Source organism: Physeter macrocephalus, chromosome 6, assembly GCF_002837175.3.
Source record: "Physeter macrocephalus isolate SW-GA chromosome 6, ASM283717v5, whole genome shotgun sequence".
Lineage (NCBI taxonomy): Eukaryota > Metazoa > Chordata > Mammalia > Artiodactyla > Physeteridae > Physeter > Physeter macrocephalus.
In genome coordinates this window covers 42,768,553-42,789,641 of record NC_041219.1, presented here as the reverse complement: position 1 = coordinate 42,789,641, position 21,089 = coordinate 42,768,553, and the positions used below count along the sequence as shown (strand labels likewise).

The 21,089-nt window shown below is 38.5% G+C and overlaps 1 protein-coding gene and 1 long non-coding RNA gene across 10 annotated transcripts in view; one reads left to right on the top strand and one right to left on the bottom strand.

Moving 5' to 3' along the window:
- The window catches only part of RBFOX2 (RNA binding fox-1 homolog 2), a 205,621-nt gene that overhangs the window by 7,229 nt on the left and 177,303 nt on the right, over positions 1–21,089 (top strand). For all 8 annotated transcript variants that reach the window (XM_007101889.4, XM_055085295.1, XM_028490598.2 and 5 more), the window contains exon 2: positions 8,914–8,964. In XM_007101889.4, the coding sequence (XP_007101951.1) occupies positions 8,914–8,964 (51 nt within the window). The remainder of the gene's footprint in view (positions 1–8,913; positions 8,965–21,089) is intronic.
- LOC114486437 (uncharacterized) overlaps positions 2,919–21,089 on the bottom strand; it is a 31,592-nt gene continuing 13,421 nt past the window's right edge. The window contains exons 3-5 of one of the 2 annotated variants that reach the window (XR_003680151.1): positions 4,961–5,339; positions 4,272–4,440; positions 2,919–3,592 (exon numbers count right to left, since the gene is read on the bottom strand). This is a non-coding gene — a long non-coding RNA (uncharacterized lncRNA). Of the gene's footprint in view, positions 3,593–4,271; positions 4,441–4,698; positions 5,340–21,089 lie in introns of those variants that run through there. The other variant, XR_008617583.1, reaches the window with a different exon arrangement.

Sequence of the window (21,089 nt, the reverse complement as noted above, 5' to 3'; positions counted from 1 at the left end):
CCTTGAGGGCAAAGGCCCTATTCATCTTTGTATCCTCTGTATTTAATAAAATACTTGGCATGTCATAAGCTGTATTGGGGGGGCATCCCCAAGACTACCCCAGCTCCAATGATTTGCTAGGATTTACAGAATTCATTGTATAGACATACTGATGGCTATGATTTATAACAGTGAAAGGATACAAAGCAAAATCACCAAGGGAAAAATTGCATGGGGTGAAGTCCAGAAGAAATCAGGCTCCAGCTTCCGAGAGTTCTCTTGCAGTTGAGTCACACCGGATGTGCTTACTTCCTTCAGCCAGTGGTGGCAGTGTTGTCTACCAGGGAAGCTAATTAGACTTAGCGCTGAAATTTTTCTTTTTGGGGCACGGCTGGGAAGGGTTGTTCACATAGGCACCCTCTGCCTCGCACATGCTCAAATTCTAGACTCCCAGGAGGAAAGCAGTGTTCGGCATAAACCGTACTGTTTGCACAGTTTAGGCACAGTGAGCCACTCTTACCAGTTCTGGGAACAGAACCCTCCTGATATCTAAGTTCCCAGGCACCAGTCAAGGCCAACCAGCAAACTGCCCTTTCTAAGTATAGCAGCCAGGACTGCTTTGTTCATTCTTTTCCGGTACATAGATGTTTAGTTCTTTAAAAAGTGTTGCTAGGTTCTGTGAAGAAAAATAAATGCTATAGTAGGGAACCAGCAGGGACTTGAGTATCAGACCAACCTTGATTTGCATTATTGTAGACAAATTGCATCATTTTCTGAGCCTCAGTTTTCTTTAATATTGAGAGATATATTACAGAGTTTTAGTGAGAATACAAAGTGATAATGTATAGAAAACATGAAGCATAATGACTGTCCTGTGTGAAATAAGTGGCTATTAGCATTTTGTTTCAGTTCATCTGTACCAATCTGGGTCCAATCAGGACAAAGAGACTATAAGTAATTTAGACAAGGAATTTAACATAAAGAATTGTTTACTATAACAGCAGATTGAATTAATAAGGGATTGGCTTTTAAGAAGTAAAGAGAACTCTAAGGAATAGCAGATGTAATACAATAGATATAAAATAATGTAATAATATGATTGATGGATGATAATATATCATTAGTATAAAGTTAATTTATAACAGCAACTATCCTTAGGGCTGAGATGAAGCACCCCCAAAATGAGCTGTCTCTTAGAAAAAAGTTGGGGTATTTGGGGTGGAAGTGGTGAGTGTAACAAAGAGCTACTGTCTGTCAGTTTTCTTGATGGGGAGGTGGGGCGAATTACCCTGTGTTTTATTTTATTCTATTGTAATGTGAAAGTTTAGTCTCCCAGTTACCCATTGTACCTTCTGTTGGGCCTGTGTTGTTAGATACTACCAGATTCATATCCCTTGTAAGCCCTCTTATCTTTGGGTACCTTGAACCCTGTATGGTTTGGACGCGGAATGATGTCCTGTAGTTGCTAAGCAGTCTCTCTTCCTGACCCTACTTGTTGCTAGGATTTGTTTTTGTACGTAATAGCATGGGAACTTAGGTACATCTTCAGTTCCTGTGGTGTTCCTTTCCATGTCCCTGTTCAAAAGTAGGCTTACTACTTGAAAAACAGTAACTTGGGCTGCAAAACAAGGTAATGAAATACCCTGGGAATTTGCTTTTGCTTTTTTTTTTTTTCCCCCTAGCCATTATGGTCTAAACAGTCTTTCCCTCCATTGCTAAATGTAAGGTAATGTGAAATTAATTTTCAGTTGGCAGTAAGTCAGTGAAAAATTTGGGCTTGTACCATTGCCCAAGCTTTGTTTGTTAGAGGACAGCTTCATTCTTACTTTCCTGTGCTTCCTTTTACTTTCCTCTCCCTAAATTGCATGGTGGCAAGAATTTATTTCGTTCCATTCTCAGTATTTTTCTTCCCCTTCCATTTTGTGAAATGGGTTTGATTTTGTTAGACACAAAAGAAAAACAACAGGGTGGGTTAATTTTTTTTTTTCTAATTGCTTGGTGTAACTTCCTTGTGCATTTCCAGTTTTCTGCACCTGCTCCTAGACAACCCTCATCATTGATGGAAGCCAGTAAGAAATACTCTTGTAATAAATCTCTGGACGCTGAACACATGACCTGTTAAGTAGGTGAAACCAAGGGAGATGGCAGAGTGGTGTCTTCCCTAGGCTCCTGAGTTAGTGTTTTATTGATATTGCTTAGGATTTATAGCTAGTATGTTATTTTTTAAAATTAATTAATTAATTTTATTTTTGGCTGTGTTGGGTCTTCGTTGCTGCACGCGGTCCTTTCGTTGCAGTGAGTGGGAGCTACTCTTCATTGCTGTGTGCGGGCTTCTCTTGTTGTGGAGCACGGGCTCTAGGCACTCGGGCTTCAGTAGTTGTGGCACGCGGACTCAGTAGTTGTGGTTCGCGGGCTGTAGAGTGCAGGCTTAGTCGTTGTGGCTCATGGGCTTAGTTGCTCCGCGGCATGTGGGATCTTCCCGGACCAGGGATCGAACCTGTGTCCCCTGCAATGGCAGGCGGATTCTTAACCGCTGTGCCGCCCAGGAAGTCCTGCTAGTATGTTATATCACTGCTATATTTCTGTACCGAAAGCAGGGCTTTTTTGATTTTCAGTGTTGTTAAGTCCTCTTAGTACCTCTCTTTTAACTGTATTTATTAAATACTTAAGGAAGCAGTTCTTTTCTATTGTACCTCCCAGGTGCAGTATTCTGGGTAATTTTCATTTGGAATGGGCAAATATATCGGCCCGTTATGTATATCTAAATAATCATTTAGAAATGATGTTGATGGTTTTCAGAATGCATTTAGAAAAGTGGCTTTAAAATCCATTTTGTCTTTTCAGCATGCATCAGTCCATCACAGTGTGGAGGTCTTGTCCTCCAATAAGAGGTTAGAGGCTATTACCCACTCACCTCTCCCCCCCACCCCCAAATCCCATACACACTTTTCCAAAAGATCTTCTGGAGTCCTGTCGTTCTTCTTATAGATGTTAGTTATGGTATCAATCACATTATTTTATAATTATTACGATTCACAGCTCCTCAAGGGCAGGGATACCAGCACTGTACTTGTCATAGAGCAGTTGTTCAATCCACTTTTACTGAATGAATGAAGATTCTTCTGCTTAAATGGATTTTTCAAACACAGGTGCAATGGGAGCTTCTAAGCAGCTAGTGAAGAATACAAATGTCAGGTAATATTTTTCTTCACTTCCTTCAGTTTCTGTTGTATGTGCATGATCCATCACAGTTGCTGTATTTGCCAGTTACTTAAGGATCCGTCTGTTACTCTTTCACACATTCACTTACCAGAAGCTTCTAAACAGGTTTCATTGCTATCTCTGTAGTAAAATTCTTATGGTTGGTATTTTATTTCTTATATATTCTTTTTATTTTTGAGCAGCTTCTGTGCCTTGGCAGTCAGTTTCTAAGTCTTTCAGTCTTACTAGGTCAATAACTCTTGCTTATAGCAGTGTAGCTGCCTTTCCTCTTTGGAGTTTAACACATCTGATTGCTGTCCCATCTGTTCCATTAGCTTGCCTTGTAATTCCATGTCTGCTTTAAATTTCAGTTACTTATGTATAACTGAATCACTTTGCTGTACACCTGAAACTAATACAACATTGTTAATCAACTATATTCCAATATGAAATAAAAATTTTTAAAAATAATAACTTTCAGTTATTATTTTTACACTGATTAAAAACTCAGATCTGCATGTTTTTAGACAATCATAGTAATCTCTACCAGGACTGGTACTGGTTTGTACTAGTTGTCATGAAGTAACAGAAGTACTGGGTATAGAGTTAAAAGACCTAAGTCTGAAGGCAGCTCAGCCACTATCATTAGCTATTTGGCCTTGAGAAAATCATTTAATCTTTCTGAAATTCAGCTTTGTCATCTGTAAAATGAGGGTTATAAAACCTATTTTCTGCATCGTGAGAACTAAATAAGATTATGTGAAGGTGTTTTGTACATTATAAAACACTGGTAGTAGTGACTTCTTTGGTTCTTTTTTATGCTCTAAGTAATACATGAATTTTACATTTTGTAAATTCAAATAATTCAGATACAGCATGCCCTCTGGACCTTCCACAGATCTTATTCTTCTCCCTAGAAGGAACCACTGTTAGAAGTTTGTTGTATATCCTTCTGGATCTTCCCTATGCATTTATTTACTTTTTTATATGCATGTAGAAATACCTCTTTTTGTATTGTGATTTAAAGGAATAGCATATCGACTGCTTTGCTGTCATTTAATATGACTTGAGATAGTTCATTGAGATTTTACCTTTTAAAACACTTGCAGTTTAACAGAGGATGTTGAATAGTCAACAATATCAACAATAGGTGATAACACTATTTCCCTATTATTGAGGTGCTTTTTAGTTTTTCAGTGTTGCAAACAGCATCGAAAAATCTTTGCACATGCTTCTTTGAGCACAAGTTCAGGTGAGTCTCTAGAGTAGATAAAGAGATCAGAGATATGAAATTACAAGAAGGTATGAGTATTTAATATTTTAATAATTATTGTCAAATTGCTTTCCAAAACAGTAGTCCGAATATGCTTATTTCCTACTATTAGATGTGAAGATACCTATTTACTCTTCTTCCTACCAATTTGTCATATTTTCATTTTCATTTTTGTCAGTCTATGGTGGAAAGTGATACCTCAACTCTAAAAGAATGTTCACAGGCAGCAGTGGTTTGTGAGTATAACTCGAAACAATTTAAATATCTATTAACAGGAAAACAAGAGGGGTAAATAAATTGTGACATAGTCATAAAATAGAATATTAAGCAGTAGTCAAAATTAGTGAAATACAGTGACATGCATAAGTGGAGATAAATCTCATAATATGAGAAAAAAGGAAATTGCTATACAATAGGATTCATTTCTATAAAATTCAAAAACATGCAAAGTACATGCATTTTGAAGGGACAGATACATACGTGGTAAAATTAAAAACGAAAGCAAACCTTTGTCGTTAAGTATAGTCCACTTTCAGAGAGGCGGTGCATGTCTGAGTGCTGGAGAGTTCCAGATAGCCTCGGGTGAGAGATGGGGAAGAAAGGAGGACTACTTTGCTAAGCAGGTGAAGGAGGAAGTCCGTTTCCTCTGGCACATCTCTGTGTACCTGTTATATCTGTCTTTGCTGTTAAAGTTTTTGACAATACTTGCTTGTAGGAATGTACTTTTTTTTTTCCTTACAAAAAGTTTTCTGCATTGTTGAACTCGAATATAATTTATACATGGGATAGTCTCTGGGAGTGACAAATCTTTGTTAGTGATGCTTTTGGGTGTTTTTGATGACTTTCTTCATCCTATAATTCCTTCCTCAGACAATCTTGAAATTTACTGTAAAGGAATAATATGGAATGGTTATTAGAGAATTTCATAAAGTGGGAGGAACAGGGGCTTTGGAGTCCAACAGACCTGGGTTGAAAGTTTGACTTTTATACCTATTATCTGTGTTTTATCATCTCCTTCTCTTTACCACTTTCTCTTACTCCTCCCCTCCATCCTGAAACCATGCCTGATCGGTTGCTCAGTATCTAGTGGTTATGATCACGTTTATCATCATCATTGTTAAAATCTGTAGAGAATGGTATTGAAGTAAATGTATAGACTCCAGAACAAGCAAGGCACTTGGGGATTTCGGAAGGAGCCCTGTTCTTTTTGTTATGGTCTAAGCTGCATGTGTCTCCCCTGTAAAAATTTGTATGAAAATAGCCAGCCAACATTGCCTATTATTATTATTTTTAAGTAACAGGTTTATTGACCTATAATTCACAGACCATAAATCTCACCCTTTCAAAGTGTTTTTAGTGGTTTTTAGTGTTTTGTGGTTTTAAGCAAAATCATAGAGTCGTGAGTCCATCGTCACTAATTCCAGAACATTTTCATCACCAAAGGTAAAGCCCAGTTCCCACTGGCAGTCACTCCCTTTAGTCCCTGGAACTACTAATCTGCTTTCTTTCTCCATGGATTTGCCCCTTCTGAATATCTCATATAAATGGAATCATATAATTTGTGGCCTATTGTCTCTGGCTTTTTTCACTTAGCATGATGTTTTTAAAATTCATCTTTGTTGTATCAGCACTTCATTCCTTTTATTGCCAAATAATATTCAGTTATAGATATACAATACTTTGCTTATCCACTTATCAATTGATGGACATTTGGATTATTTCAACTTTTTGTCTGTTATGAAATAATTCTGCTATGAACATTTGTGTACAAGGCTTTGTGTGGATATATGTCTCCAGCTTTCTTGGTTATACCTAGTGTGGAATTGCTGGGTCACATGGTAACTTTTTTAACATTTTGAGGGACTTCCAAACTATTTCCAAAGTGCCTGCGCCGTTTTATAGTCCCAACAGCAATGTATGAGATTCCAGTCTCTCCACCTTGTTATCACTTGTTATTGTCTGACTTTTTGATTATAGCCATCCTAGTGGGTGTGAAGTGTTACCTCATTGTGGTTTTGATTTGCATTTTCCTAATGACCAACAGTGTTGAGTATCTTTTTATGTGTTTATTGGCCATTTGTATATCCTGTTTGGGGAACTTCCTGTTCGCAACTTTTGCCCACTTAAAAATTTGGGTTGTCTTTCTAAGAGTCCTTTTATATTCTGACTACAAGTCCCTTATTGGACAAAGAATTTGCAAATAGTTTCTCCCATTCTGTTAGTTGTCTTCTCACTTTCTTGATGGTGTCTTTTCCTCCCCAGCTTTATTGAGACATAATTGGCATTAACATTGTGTAAGTTTAATGTGTACAACTTGTTGGTTTGATACACTTATATGTTGCAAAGAGATTACCACCAAAGCTTTAACTAACACCTGCATCATGTCACATAATTACCATTTATTTTTTGTGGTGAGAACATTTACAATCTACTCTCTTAGCAACTTTCAAGTATATCATTCAGTATTGTTAACTATAATCACTCTGTATACCATTAGATCCCCAGAACTGATGGTGTCCTTTGAAGCACAAAAGTTTTAAATTTTGATGAAGTCCACTTATCTATTTTTCGTCATTTGTGTCTTTGTAGTCATATTGAAGAAACCATCGCCTAACCAAAGGTCATGAAGATTTAATCCTTTGTTTTCTTCTAAGAGTTTTATGATTTTAGGTCTGTGATCTATCTTGAGTTAATTTTGTATATGGTATAAAATAGAGTTCCACCTTTATTCTTTGACATGGGATATCCAGTTGTCCCAGCACCATTTGTTGAAAAGGCTATTCTTTCTAACATTGCTTTTCTTGGCACCCTTTTTAAAACTCAGTTGATTGTAACTGCAAGGGTTTATTTCTGGACTCTCAGTTGTACTTCATTGGTCTGTACGTCTGTTCTTAGGCAGTATTACACTGTCTTGATTACTGTAGCTTTGTAATGTGAGTCCTTCAACTTTGTTCTTTCTCGGGATCATTTTGGCACCTATAATTTTTAAAAGCAGTTATCTTTGGTGTACTCTTTTTAGGGAGACTTAATTTATAAATGTCCAAAATAGAGATTTAGGGGAAAAAAGGAGAACTTGGGTTGTCTATGATTGAGTCAGCAACTGAATGCCTAATAATTTCTGGTTATTGAACCTCATTTATTTATTTACACATTCTTCTGAATGTCCACCATGTGTTAGACACTGTGCTAGGTTGTGGGGAAACCATGATGAACAGGACATGGGGTCTGTGCAGGGAGCTTAAGTTGATACCTGGCTTTCATGTTTTTGAAAGGAGTGTGGACTTTCGATGATCAAAGATATGGATATAATCAAAGCAGATGTACCATCAGGTGGCAGGTTTACTCTCGTCATAAACGAAGATCCTATCAATGAAAATTCTTCTTAACTTACTGCTCTGCTAGTAGGAATGGAATAAGAGGATGCATATCTTTCAGATAGCTGTGTTGAGCACCTTGGAAAAACTATGAAAGCACTATATTCTCATTTACACCTTTGTGTGCACATGTATCTCCTCCCATTTAAAAGTTCCTTTGAAGGCAAGGGACTTGTTTTACTGACTTACTCTGTCAGTCATCTAAACAGTACTTTGAAAATATTAGGTATTCAATATATGTTGACTGAAGAATTGAATGAGTCAAGTAAGCCATAAGTGAGTGCTCATATTGTATGACATTGTATTAAATTAGGATTTGCATAGCTTTTATTCACTATCATTCTTGCCCTCAAGGATCTTGATTTAATGGTCAATGTGAGGATGAGACACTCAGTGTGAAACACCTTTACAAAAAGAAGATGTATTAAACTATAAATAATATGAAAAGTAAATTGTACAAATAACCCAGTAAATTTTAACTTATTACACATATTAGGAGTCACTTGAGTTCATAGGATGATGTAGGATGGTAGAGGAAGTCCGGAACAGAGGTAGACTTTCATCTAGGTTTAAAAGAACTGAAGGAAAGCAGATTGATAGAGGGGAGGGACTAAAACTTTTCCAGGTCAAGAGACAGTTCTCAGTAGGGGTGGTACTGTCTCCTTCCTAACAGGGGGACTTTTGGAAATGTGTGGAAGTTTTTGGTTGTCCTAGTGTTCAAGACACTGAATGCCTACTGGCTTTTAGAAGTTAAGGGCCGGGCATACTAGAGTTCCACGGTGTGAAGTTAGGAATTGATCTGTCCCAAATCCCAGTAGCGCTCTGTTTGAGATACACTGAGAAGGAAACAGATTTAGCTGTACAAGGAGGAACATGGTGCTTATGAATAGTGCTCCTAAGCAAATACTGTCTTTTATTTGTTTTTGTTTTTTTGATATCGTACGTGCTAAACTGAGAGATGTATATCGTTAGGTAGAACACCTTAGGAACTGGTGCAGGAATTTATGTTTGATCACTCTGGATAATTTTGATGATTCTCAACACCTTCTTTTGTCTTACGGTTTTCTTTTCTTTCCTTTGTCTTAGAACGAGCCTCTGACCCCAGGTTATCATGGATTCCCAGCACGGGACAGCCAGGTTGGTATAAGCTGTTTATAACTCAGATAATATGTGTGTGTGTGTGTGTGTGTGTGTGTGTGTGTGTGTGTGTGTTTTATCTAAGGATGCTATGATAGAGAGCATTTCCTGAAATTATTTATTTTGGAGAGTGATATGGTTAATTTCAGCAATGAATTTATATTTAGAGATATAATAAAATATATTTCTTAACCCTAAAAATATTGTAATCACATTATTGAAATTGTGGATATTATAGGGGGAAAGTCACTCAGGTACAGTCGTAATTGCTTTTGGTTTTTTTTCTCCAGGCTGTATGATAATTTTTTAACCTGGTTTTCTTGATGTCTCATAATTCTAAATGTTGGACTTGTCTCTTTATTTCCAGCCACTTAGCCCCTGCCTGCACAGATTTTTTGAGTCCCTGCAATAATCTGAAACAAGAAAATTCCATTCTCCTCCCTGGGGGAATTCAGCCTTATGGTTTTAATCAGGGAAGGCTTTCTTGAGAGAGGGAAGTTTCTGCTGCCTTTCTTTGTTAGATAGGGAGGATGATTGGAAAAAGCCCAGGCTTTATTGTGGGTTAGAGCAAAACTGTTTCCTGCCAGGACATCCTCGGTATGGTTTAGGTGAGTGTGTAAAATGCTTTCCCTATCCTTTTGTTATTTGGAGCAGGTGAGGCTGACACAGAGTTAGGGTAGAACAGGTTAGTCTGCCTCAGAGAAATGGTGTGGCTTAAGACACCTAGCCTCTTTGCTCTTTGGGGATATTGATCTTCTTCAGGAGATTTAAAATGGTAGCTCCTAGAAACATCTCTCAATTTCTAGCCATCATTTATATCTTTGAATGTCTATCCACCATTCCTTATAGGGTTGTCCAAAAAAAGCCACCATTATTAGGCTTGTCCAAGGGATATGTCATCAGAGTGCTAAAGCAAAGGGTTGACATAGCTCCCCTTTCCAGAACTTAATTAAATCTCATCAAAACCCCGAAGCTGATCTTAAAAAACCAGGATGGCCCCATAATCAATAGTCACCTATTTGAGGGCCTTCCAGATTGAGAGTATTTGCCCAGTTCTGGTACTTTTGGTGTTGTGTTGGCATCAGACTGGTCCCAGGTAGGGTATGGAGAAAAGGGGGGAGAGAAAATGCTGCTCATCTCTGTGTTCATCTCCCAGTGGGATCATCATTGTCAGAATTGAAGATTGTCCTATGGAAGCTCTTGGTGAAAGATACGGTCATTTACCCCAAACCTAAAGAGAATATAGAGGGTCTTTCTTTTATTTCTTTCTGCTTTGGATCTGCCCTAGACAGAGCTTCTGTAAGCTGTGAAATTTATGTCCTTTGATAGTATTTCTATATCCTGGCCATATACCAGAAAAAATACTGTCGCCTGGAGATCTAGCCCCCAACAATTCTGATTGAGTCTAAGATTGGGCTTAGCCATTCATATATTTAGAAATTCCTACAGGTGATTGTGTAGCCAAGGTCAAAAACTACAATCCTATGGGCTGCTTTAAAACAAGTGATATTTTCTATTTCATCGTGTACTTTCTACCTGGGACCCTTAAAACATAAGGGATCATGGTAGTCTCTGAATCTAGTTTTGTATACTCATGCAAATATTTACTTATAAAATGTTGCTTATTTTGGATACAGGCTTATTTTAGATATAGGAAGGTAAAACTAATCAAAGTTAAGTATGGGAATAGACTTAACTGAGTTTAAAAGAATCTGAAAAAGTACTGTATAATGCTGTGTTCTTCCTCTGGGGATTACAGATCAATAAGGAATTAAGCAAAAGGAATTAAGAGGAATTTGTTAAAGCACAAAAAGTAGTCTCTGCTTGGAACTACTTTACTTCTCCTTTCTTTTGCATCCAGACCCACTTCTGTAGCCTGCACATTACTCATACTGTCTCTGCTGTAGGCCTATGCAGACCCTTTTGCTGTGCTTTATAGCCGCTTAATTTACATAGAGGCACATTCTGATGGTGACAGGTTTATTTTAGTTTATTTTCTTGGGCTTTGTTTTTCTGTCTGGATCTTTGAATTAGAGACCTTAGCATAGTGCAAACAGGCGTATATTGAATAGCTGCTTGTTGCATTTGATGAATACAGCATCCAAATGAGTCCTGCTAATTAATGTGCCTAACCTTGTGAGCTCTCATTTCATGCTCTGAGATTTGGGAGGCATTTATCAGTGTAAAACACTGGTCACTGAGCAGCCCGAGTTGGGCAGAAACTGAACTTGTGATCGTTACATCTTCCCAGAGTGGTTTGGCTCAGCAAATCCAGGAACCAGAGAGTGGGGTGAAGGTGAATTTTAATTGTGTGAATCTTTATTTGCTTTTCCTTATTCTTTTATGTTTTTTTTCTAAATAGATAGGAACCATCCCCAGACAGGATTTCTATCAGCATCTAATGGTGATTTTAAAAGAGATAAAAATGATAATCTTTTGTCCAGTGCAGAGAGTTTTCATCAAATATTTTCTCATCCCATCCTCACCACGACCTCTTGAATGGATAAGGCAAGTATTTCCTTTGGAAGGATAAGAAAACAGGCACACAGAGATAAAAGTGACTTATCCAAGGTAACAATACAGGTTAGCAGCTGAGTAAGCACTGAAATTTGTCCTCTCTTTGTTGAGTGTCCTCTATACTGGGGACTATTGACTCACAAAGGGAAAATGGGGTCATGTGCAGTATGCCTGCTCACTCACTCTACTTATTTATCATTTGGGGGCTTCATAGATCCCTTGACGTTGAACTTATGAATCTAGGAGTCCATGACCCTGGTTAAGAATTATAACAACAAAGTTCCTTAGCACTAAGTGGGCCAGTATTTCACTGTTACGATGACCCTTTTCATCCTGTTACATACACCCCTGGTAACACATTTGAATTAAAAACCTGTGAAAGGGGCTTCCCTGGTGGTGCAGTGGTTAAGAATCCGCCTGCCAATGCAGGGGACATGAGTTTAAGCCCTGGTCTGGGAAGATCCCACATGCCGCGGAGCAACTAAGCCCGTGCGCCACAACTACTGAGCCTGCGCTCTAGAGCCTGCGAGCCACAACTGCTGAGCCCACGTGCCACAACTACTGAAGCCCGTGCACCTAGAGCCTGTGCTCTGCAACAAGAGAAGCCACCGCAATGAGAAGCCTGCGCACCGCAATGAAGAGTAGCCCCCGTTTGCCGCAACTAGAAAGCCCGTGCGCAGCAACGAAAACCCAACACAGCCAAAAATAAATCAATAAAATAAAGTAAATAAAAGATTAAAAAAAAAAACCTGCGAAGGAAAGGAGGGGGAAAAGAAACCACCTGTCACCTTGTAGAGGTTTTGCTTTTTTATGCAAGGTCACCTCAGCCTTCTTTCCTAGTTAACAGGCTTTATGGGATGGCAATCCATTGCTTTTATAAAACACTCCAAGCACGTCACTCTGCTTGCTAATGTGGTCTCTCCGTGCAAGTGGAGGAGACAAACATTGTTCCAGACTAGCAGAAGTGCAAACCATCTCAGAAAGGCTGAATGCTTTATCTAAGGCCATGCAGGATTTTAGGTTGATGACACAATGTAGTGGTTTAGATTCCTAGCTGACCATCTCTTTGTGATTTATGTGTATGTGCACATGCTTATGATGCAGTTCCCAAGTGTTGATTAAGGGTGGAATAGTTTGTGGGTTTGTAATGTTCTCTAAATGAGAGAATATTTGTGTGCATTAGCTCCAGAGTTTTTATTCAGGAGGGACCTGGGAGCAGCAATCTGATTAGAAGGGGCCTTAGTTCTGCATAGCAAACTTACTGTTTCTGCTCATATTGTTCGTTTATTTGGAATGGCTTTCAGGGGGCTCCTGGAAAGTACAGTAGGAGTCCTAAGGCTAGCCACTTGTCTGTCACCTCTTGGTGCCACAACTTATGTCTGCTGTAATTAAGGTGACTGTATAGTTTATCATTCAAGTTGGGGCACTTTTGAGAGAGAAAAGGGATGCTAATGTGGAAACATTCCCAGGCAAACCTTGATGAATGGGATGTATGGTCATCCTAGCTATGATTAAAGAAATACGGTGAGTGTTCCCTTAACTGGAGTGATCAGGTTTGGGATTATGGCACGGTGCATTTCCCACACTTGACCCGTGGACATGAAGCGTTGCCATTCACATTGGAGATGAGAGCACAGACTCTTGGTTGGGTTCAGGTGTTGCATCAGCTATGGAACCAGGAATGTTAGTAAATTATGAAAACTAATGTTGGTGAGGAATTTTGCAGCTTACAGTATGCTTCCATATATCAGTATATTCAGTTTTGATCTTCACAATAGCTCTGCTAGGAAGGTCAGGCTTTATTATCCCTATTTGGTAGCTAAGAAAACCAAACCAGAGATTTCTAAATGAATTTCCCCATGTCACAGAGTTAGTGGCACAGTTAGACTTGAGTCCTGGATTCTCAGCCTCCATGTCTTGTATTTCCCTCTTGTGTTCTGTCAGTGTTCTCTCCTCTTTGAATGGAGATGTTCTTTTCCTCGTGTGGCAAGATAAGATACTATGGAATCTTTGGAGAATTTAACAGCTTGGAAAGTCTTCACGTGAACTGGAGGTCCCTTGCATAACTTATTTCTATCAAGTTTACTTCCTATTTTGTTTGTTAAAATAGCTTATGGTTTACAGTTTATCTTTTTGTATTTTATTAATTTACTTATTTTGCTTGCCAGCAGCGCTGTGGACTATGATTATGCTTTGCTGTTTAGATTAGAGAAGCACTGCTTTCCTGGGGGTGCCAAGTAAAACATGCCCATGAGGGATGAGATAAACCTTCCTTTTATAATTTTGCATCTTTAATGTAAAGAAGATTAATGTCACAATATTAGACTCTGATTTTTTAAATACTAGTCAGTGGCTCCTTAAAAAGTTTTTTCCTTCACTTTTCTAAAAGTCTGTTGAAAACTATTACATGGACATGCTCAAGTGATTCCCCCAGAATGGAAATATCAGAGGAGATGTTTAAGTTGACAGGTGTGACTTGGATAATTAGGGATTTAAATTTGGAGTAGCAGCCTTACTTTTAATTTAGAATATAGATTTTAAATGACCTAAGAGATTTTTTTCCCCAAAGTATTTTCTTTCTTCTTGAGAATTTTTAATTTCCCTTTTTCTAACGAGTTATCTTTGTTATCCCTGGAATGGACTTTATTTTTGTCCAGTTTTTTGCAAATGAACTTTCAGGGCTTTTACTTATTTTGATTGGGAGCCATGGGCAATAGCAAATGCATTTTCTGTCATACTCATTTGGTTTGGTGGCAAAGAAATGATGGCTACTTTTCTTTCCTTGGGGAGATTTGGAATGGAGGACATAGAGAGGGTGTTCAAGTTCTAGCTCAGTGATTTCAAGCTTAAAAAAAAGATGGCAACCTCTAGTAAGTAATACCTTTTGCATTATGACCCAGTGCACACGCACACACATACACACACACACGTAAATGTAACTTAGAGTTAAATGAGTCTTACCAAATAATACTTACCCTTACTATGTTCTAAGCACTGTGATATTTTCCATTCTCTTCCATTCCATTAAAAAAAAAAAACAACCTGTTGATTATGACCAACAATCGATTGACCAAAATTGATTTTCTGAACCGACTAATGGATTGCAGACTGTAGTTTTTTTTTGTTTTTGTTTTTTTTTCTTTTTGCGGTACGCGGGCCTCTCACTGTTGTGGCCTCTCACTGTTGTGGCCTCTCCCGTTGCGGAGCACAGGCTCCAGACGACGCAGGCTCAGCGGCCATGGCTCACGGGCCCAGCCGCTCCGTGGCATGTGGGATCCTCCCGGACCGGGGCACGAACCCGCGTCCCCTGCATCGGCAGGCGGACTCTCAACCACTGCGCCGCCAGGGAAGCCCCAGACTGTAGTTTTGAAAAACAAAATTCTAATAATTGTCGTCCTTAAAAATGCCACCTTAAAGAAAACCCATACATAGCCTTTAGTCATCACTTCACCATTCCCCCGACCCCAGCCCTGAGCAACCTCTAATCTACTTTCCATCTCTGTGGATTTGCCTGTTCTGGACATTTCATAAAAACAGAATCATACAATATCTGGTCTTTTGTGACGGGCTTTTTTCACTTGGCATATGTTTTCAGGGTTCATCCCTGCTGTAGCATGTGTCAGTACTTTATTTCTTTTTTTGGTGGACTATAGCCCATTGTATGGATTTAGGAGTATTTCTATGTGTGCTTACTGTCTACCTCTGTAATTCATCTCCTCCCCCCTCTTACCACCAGCTTCAGCCTCACTGGGCGTTCTTTCCATTTTTGAACTCGTCGAGCTTGATCTCAGCTTCAGGTCTGTGGAATCGCTGTCTCCTCTACCTTAGATCTGCAGTGCTCTTGACCCAGATCTTCACCTTCTCATTCAGGTCACAGGGACAAAGTTTACTCCTCAGAGAAGCCTCCCTGACCACACCAATCTAAAGTTATACACATACATACCCTGACCATTCAGTCTTATCTTCAGCTCTCTCATCATTATCTGAAATTATCTAGTGTGTGTACTTTATTGTCTGTCTCTCCCACTAAAATACAAGTTCTGTGTAAGCTGTGACTTTGCTTAGAGCAGAGCCTGGCATGTAGGAGGAGATCAATAAGTATTTGTTGGATGAATAAATGAAAATTATTCTCAGTGTAGTGTGAAGCTTTTAAAAGGTTTTAAGCAGGGAGCGACATGACCTATTGTACATTTTTTAAAACAACATTGTGGTTGCTGTAAAGAAGGAATTTTTAGAGCTGCCCCCTCACCCCTCCCCACCCCCGCAAAAGGCAACCTTAGAACTGTCTAGGCAACAGCTTTATCATTTGCTGTGTTTAATATCAGTTCCAGCTAGTACTTAATTGTTGAGTGAGAGATTTTATCCCACTGCCCTCTCCCAGTTGGAGACTGGATTAAAATAATAGGTTCAGAAGTAAAATGTTTCATACCTCTGTTATATCTCACAATCCATAGTAATTTTTTTTACTGGCCCTTTTTTTTAATTAAAAATGCTTCTGCTTTGCTTTTAAATTACAAAAAGTATGAAATCGCTCTCTTTTCTTCCTACTAGGTTATCTAGAACCCCACTTTCGGCCTTTATGCAAGATTTATTCCCATGGTTGCGTCTCTTCAGTATCTGACATCGGGTCACCCATCAGTGGTTCAGGTCCTTCTGTGGTGTTGCCTTACACCCTCTAGTGGATGAAGGGCTGGTAGATGCTGCAGCATCAGCACTTTTCTCAAACCATTAATCAGCTTCAGACTTAGTGTTGCATTTTAGATCATTCCATCCCGTAGATAGTTCAGAAGCTTTTCCCTCCTAGGAAAGACCGTTTTATTTATTTTGCTGCTTACAGCCATGTACCTAAATAACATGCTTATTCTGTTATTTCTTGATTTATCAATTTGAGGCTCTATCCTTTGGCTTCCTACTGTTAAGAGATGAGAAGGAAGGAGTGTCTATAAAATTGCTGATTTCTCATTGATTTAACCAAAAAATAGTTAAATCAATGTTCGTTACTGATTTATGTTTACATAATATCTACATTATTATGACTGAATATAGAGGAACCATAATATTATGATTACATTCCCTTATATACTTTTTTGTTTCCCCTGGAGTTATTTAAATATATACATACATATATATAGAAAATATATATATTTAATAATTACTTTTTAAAAAGCACTATTGAGATATAATATCCATACCATAAAGTTCACTCAGTGTAAGAGTACTTATTCAGGGATTTTATTAAATTTATAGAGTTGTGTCACCATCACCACAGTCCAGTTTTAGAACATTTTTGTCACCACCTAAATTCTCTTGAATTCTGTTGCAGTCAGTCCTTACATCCACCCCAGCCCCAGACAACCACTGATCTGCTTTCTGACTCTATAAAATTATCTTCTCTGGACATTTCATGTAAATAGAATCATATAATATGTATGTAGTGTTTTGTGTATGACTTCTTTCATTTTTCATAATGTTTTTGAGGTTCATCCATGTTGTAGTATGTATCACCATATCATTACTTTTAATTGCTGAATAGTATTCTATTGCGTGGATGTACCACATTTTGTTAATCCATTTACCAGTTGATAGATATTTGTATTATTTCCAGTTTGGCTGTTATGAGTAATGCTGTTATGAGCACTCACAAGTCTTTGTATATGTTTTATGTGGTATATGTTATATATGTTTTATGATATATGTTATATATGTTTCATATATGTTTTATATCCATATATGTTTATATGGATATATGTTTTCATTTCTCTTGGGTAGATTTCTAGGAGCAGAATTGCTGGGTTTTATGGTAAATTTATGCTTAACTTTTTTTTGGAGGGGGTCGGTGAACAGTTGTAATGGAAGTTATTTTTGAAAACTACTCAAGTAAACCATTATCTTTCTATCGCAAATCAAAATAATACCTAGAAAATTAAAGGATTAAATCCAATTTGAAAGGAAAATAAACTATAGGTAAATATTTGACTAAACCTTATAAAAATTTCAGTGTAGAAATGTGATAGAAGAAATTATAAAAAGTATTATGCTTAACTTTTTAAGAAACTGCCAAACTGTTTTCCAAAGTGGCTTGGTTTTATCCACCTCTTTGATTATACTGAGTATATATTGGTATTTCATTGTGGTTTTAATTTGCATTTCCCTAATGGTTAACAATGTGGAGTACCTTTTCAAGTGCTTATTAGCTAGTCATAGGTCTTCTTTGTTGAGATGTTTGTTCAAGTCTTTTGCCCACTTTTTATTTGCTTTTATTTAGTTATACAAATATTTGGTTCATTTGTCCTCTTATTATTGAATTGTAAGAGGTCTTTATATACTCTGGATACAAGTTCTTTGTCATGTTTACAATTTGCAAATATCTTTTCTCAGTTATGCGATTTTGTAAGACATATCTTCCTTCCCCCAATAAAACAAAACAAAACTGTGTTTTCATCCTTATGTGCTAAGTTTGGATAAACTCTGCGTAACTATCATATGAAAGAGACTGTGAAAACAGACATTTGATTATCTCTTTTCAGACCTGGTGATTGCTCCAAGGAAGATTGGCAGGCTTATAGTGGCTTTGTGTTTGGTTGACACAGCCTTTTCCACATCCTTAGTGGCAGGCATGTTTGGGCAAGAAAGCCCTTAAGGTAGTGAAGAGAAATTATGCTGCTTTCTGCATGTCCTGAGGGATGTGATATGGTAAGGGATCAAGCCAGGTTCATTGGCTTTCATGGAAATTCCTCTGTAGGTGTGCGCGTGCGTGCATGCGCGCACACACACACACACAGACACACGCACGTACGCATACACACACACACACACACGCATACACACACACACACACACACCCTGACTTTTGGTTTAAATATCAGCTCTGCCATTGCAGGCTATGTGACTTTGGGAAGTTTTTCCTTGAGCCTTCTCTGCGCCTCAATTTCTATAAAATAGGAATAGTATCTACTCTGAAAGGTTGTTGTAGGATTAGAGATAACATGTAAATTTCTTGGCATGTATTAGGGTCAGTAAATCATTTTTCTTGTTTATTTTATTGGAAAGAGGCCTTAGGGAAGCTTTATAAGGAAATGATTAGTTCTCACAGTCTCTGATTTAAGTCTCTTTTCTCTTTTTCTTTTTTTAAAAATTTATTTATTTAATTTATTTATTTTTGGCTGCTTTGGGTCTGTTGCTGCGCGTGGGCTTTCTCTAGTTGTGGCGAGCAGGGGCTACTCTTCCTTGTGGTGTGTGGGCTTCTCATTGTGGTGACTTCTCTTGTTGTAGAGCATGGGCTCTAGGCGGGTGGGTTTCAGTATTTGTGGCACACGGGCTCGCGGGCTCTAGAGCACAGGCTCTAGAGCACAGGCTCAGTAGTTGTGGCGCACGGGCTTAGTTGCTCCGCAGCATGTGGGATCTTCCCGGACCAGGGCTCAAACCCGTGTCCCCTGCATCGGCAGGCGGATTCTTAACCACTGCGCCACCGGGGAAGCCCCTCATTTTCTTTTTGATTCTTAGCTCTTCACGATGTGAAATGAGTTATATGTATAGATTTGAAATTTCTAGCGAAGGAACACAGCTTTGCCATATTTCCAAGAAAAATATGTCTGTGTGAGGGAAATGACATCTGTGTAAGTTTATTTACCTAATTCATTACGGGTCTTGGCAGCATAAATATAAAGAGGGAGTTATTTTTGAGACTTCTATGACTTGAACAGAACCTGGTTCAAACTGAACCAGACACTCAAGGCTCTCTGTAACCATCTTGTTCATTATCACCCTACCCACATATTTCTTCTGCTGTGTCTGTCTCCTCCTAGTCCTTCAACTGCCTCTGCTGGATATTGATTTCTTCCTAGTGCCTTTTGCTTGAAATGTTCCTCCTTTTTCCAGCAGAGTCCTAAATATCCTTCAAGATCCCTGGCCACAGCTTAACCTGCTTTATGAAATCTTTCCTAATTGCCTCTAATCATCTGAACTCATTTAACACATCTACATGAACATTTCCATAATGTTCAGATCAAGGGAGTTGGGGAAGTATTATGAAGATTGTGAGCAAATTATTTAACTTCTCTAAGGCTCAGTTTTCTCATCTATGAAAGTGAGGATAATAGTGCCTACTTCTGTAAGGTGGTTGTAAGGATTAAATTTTCAAAAACTTCCTAGGTCAACCGTGTCTTATTGGTTGATGTTGTTTACTAACCTCTACCTTTAACTTCCCATGTAGTCTAGAAAAGCTCTTGTCATCTCTGGGCCCAACTTTCTTCTTTTTCCTTTAAGGGCTCTTCTGCCTATGTTGGGTTTGATTTTGTGGTTCTCGGGAGTGTCACGCTTCATTGTGGAAACTGTGGGAGCTTTTATCACTTAACGTCCCACCTCTGAATCTACAGGGTTGCTGTGGCTCTGTGGATAGCTGAGTGACTTCAGTCAGAAGAATGGACAGTGTGGCTGTCTTTCCTCTTCTTCCCTCTTTGGTACCTAGTTTCTTGGCACATCCTGTCTTTTATGCCAGAGTTTGACTTCTTCTCCCAGCTTTGCCTCTTTTTGCTCAGTTTGGGGTTGCTGTGATTTTAGGCTGTTAGAACAGTTTGTAGTCCACTATTGACCCAATTGCTTATTAGGTATTTTGTAAATGGATGGATCATGACTTCATGGCTTGACTTTCTAGTAGATTTTGACCTAATACTATGTATACAGGCTGTTGATTTGTATTGTAATGAGAGCTCTAATGTGCCCATCAAAAAGAATTATATGACTAAAGATTATTAATCACTGGGACTATTTATAAAAGGAAAATTAGAGAATTTCCTTTATTAGCAATTTTCAAAATTAGGAAATTCACCTGTCTAGAATTACTTAGGGCGGCCAAGTAGTTAGTAGGATCTCCTTGCTCTGGTGGTTAGTACCACCAAGCAACAGATAGTCTTCCCACAACCAGCCCTAGCTACCATCTGGTGAGTTACTTTAAGAAGCTTGCTATGTCTCCTCAACCCATTGTTCTTTAACAGACAACCATGGCAGTGATTTAGAATGAAACCAACTAGTCAAGTATAAGGTAAGGCAAAAGGCTTTGTAGTTGGTGGACAATATAGTTGTGTGTTTCAGTTATAGATCAGATATTTTTATTTTTTTAGTAGCATTAGCTGTATACCATTATACTGAGCTGATTTAAGGTTGACTTAGAGAGGCAGGGGAATACAACAGATGACTTACGGTCTTATGTTAGAAACTTTGGTGCCACCAGAAAATAATTTCAGCAAGTTCTGTATAATCACGCATTTAAAGGCACGACTCTGATTTCACTGGGTCTCAGACTCTACTTAGCTTTTATCTGCTGAAGACACTTTTGTGGTTACTCCAGGCCTTCCATGATCTGGCACCAGTCTTTTTCCTTTTGCACTGTGTAAGGTAGTCTGTGTTTTAGGCACATTATGGGGCGGGATAATGTAGCTTTGAAATCAAATACAGGTTTTAATTCTAAGGTTTTTACTTATGGTGCTCTCTCTGTTTAAATACAGTTCATCCTTTAAATCCTACTTCAGATGTTCCCCCCTCCATGAAGTCTTGCCTGATGCAATTATTTGGGTACAGACCCTTAATTATTGCCCACCGAACCCCCAAGG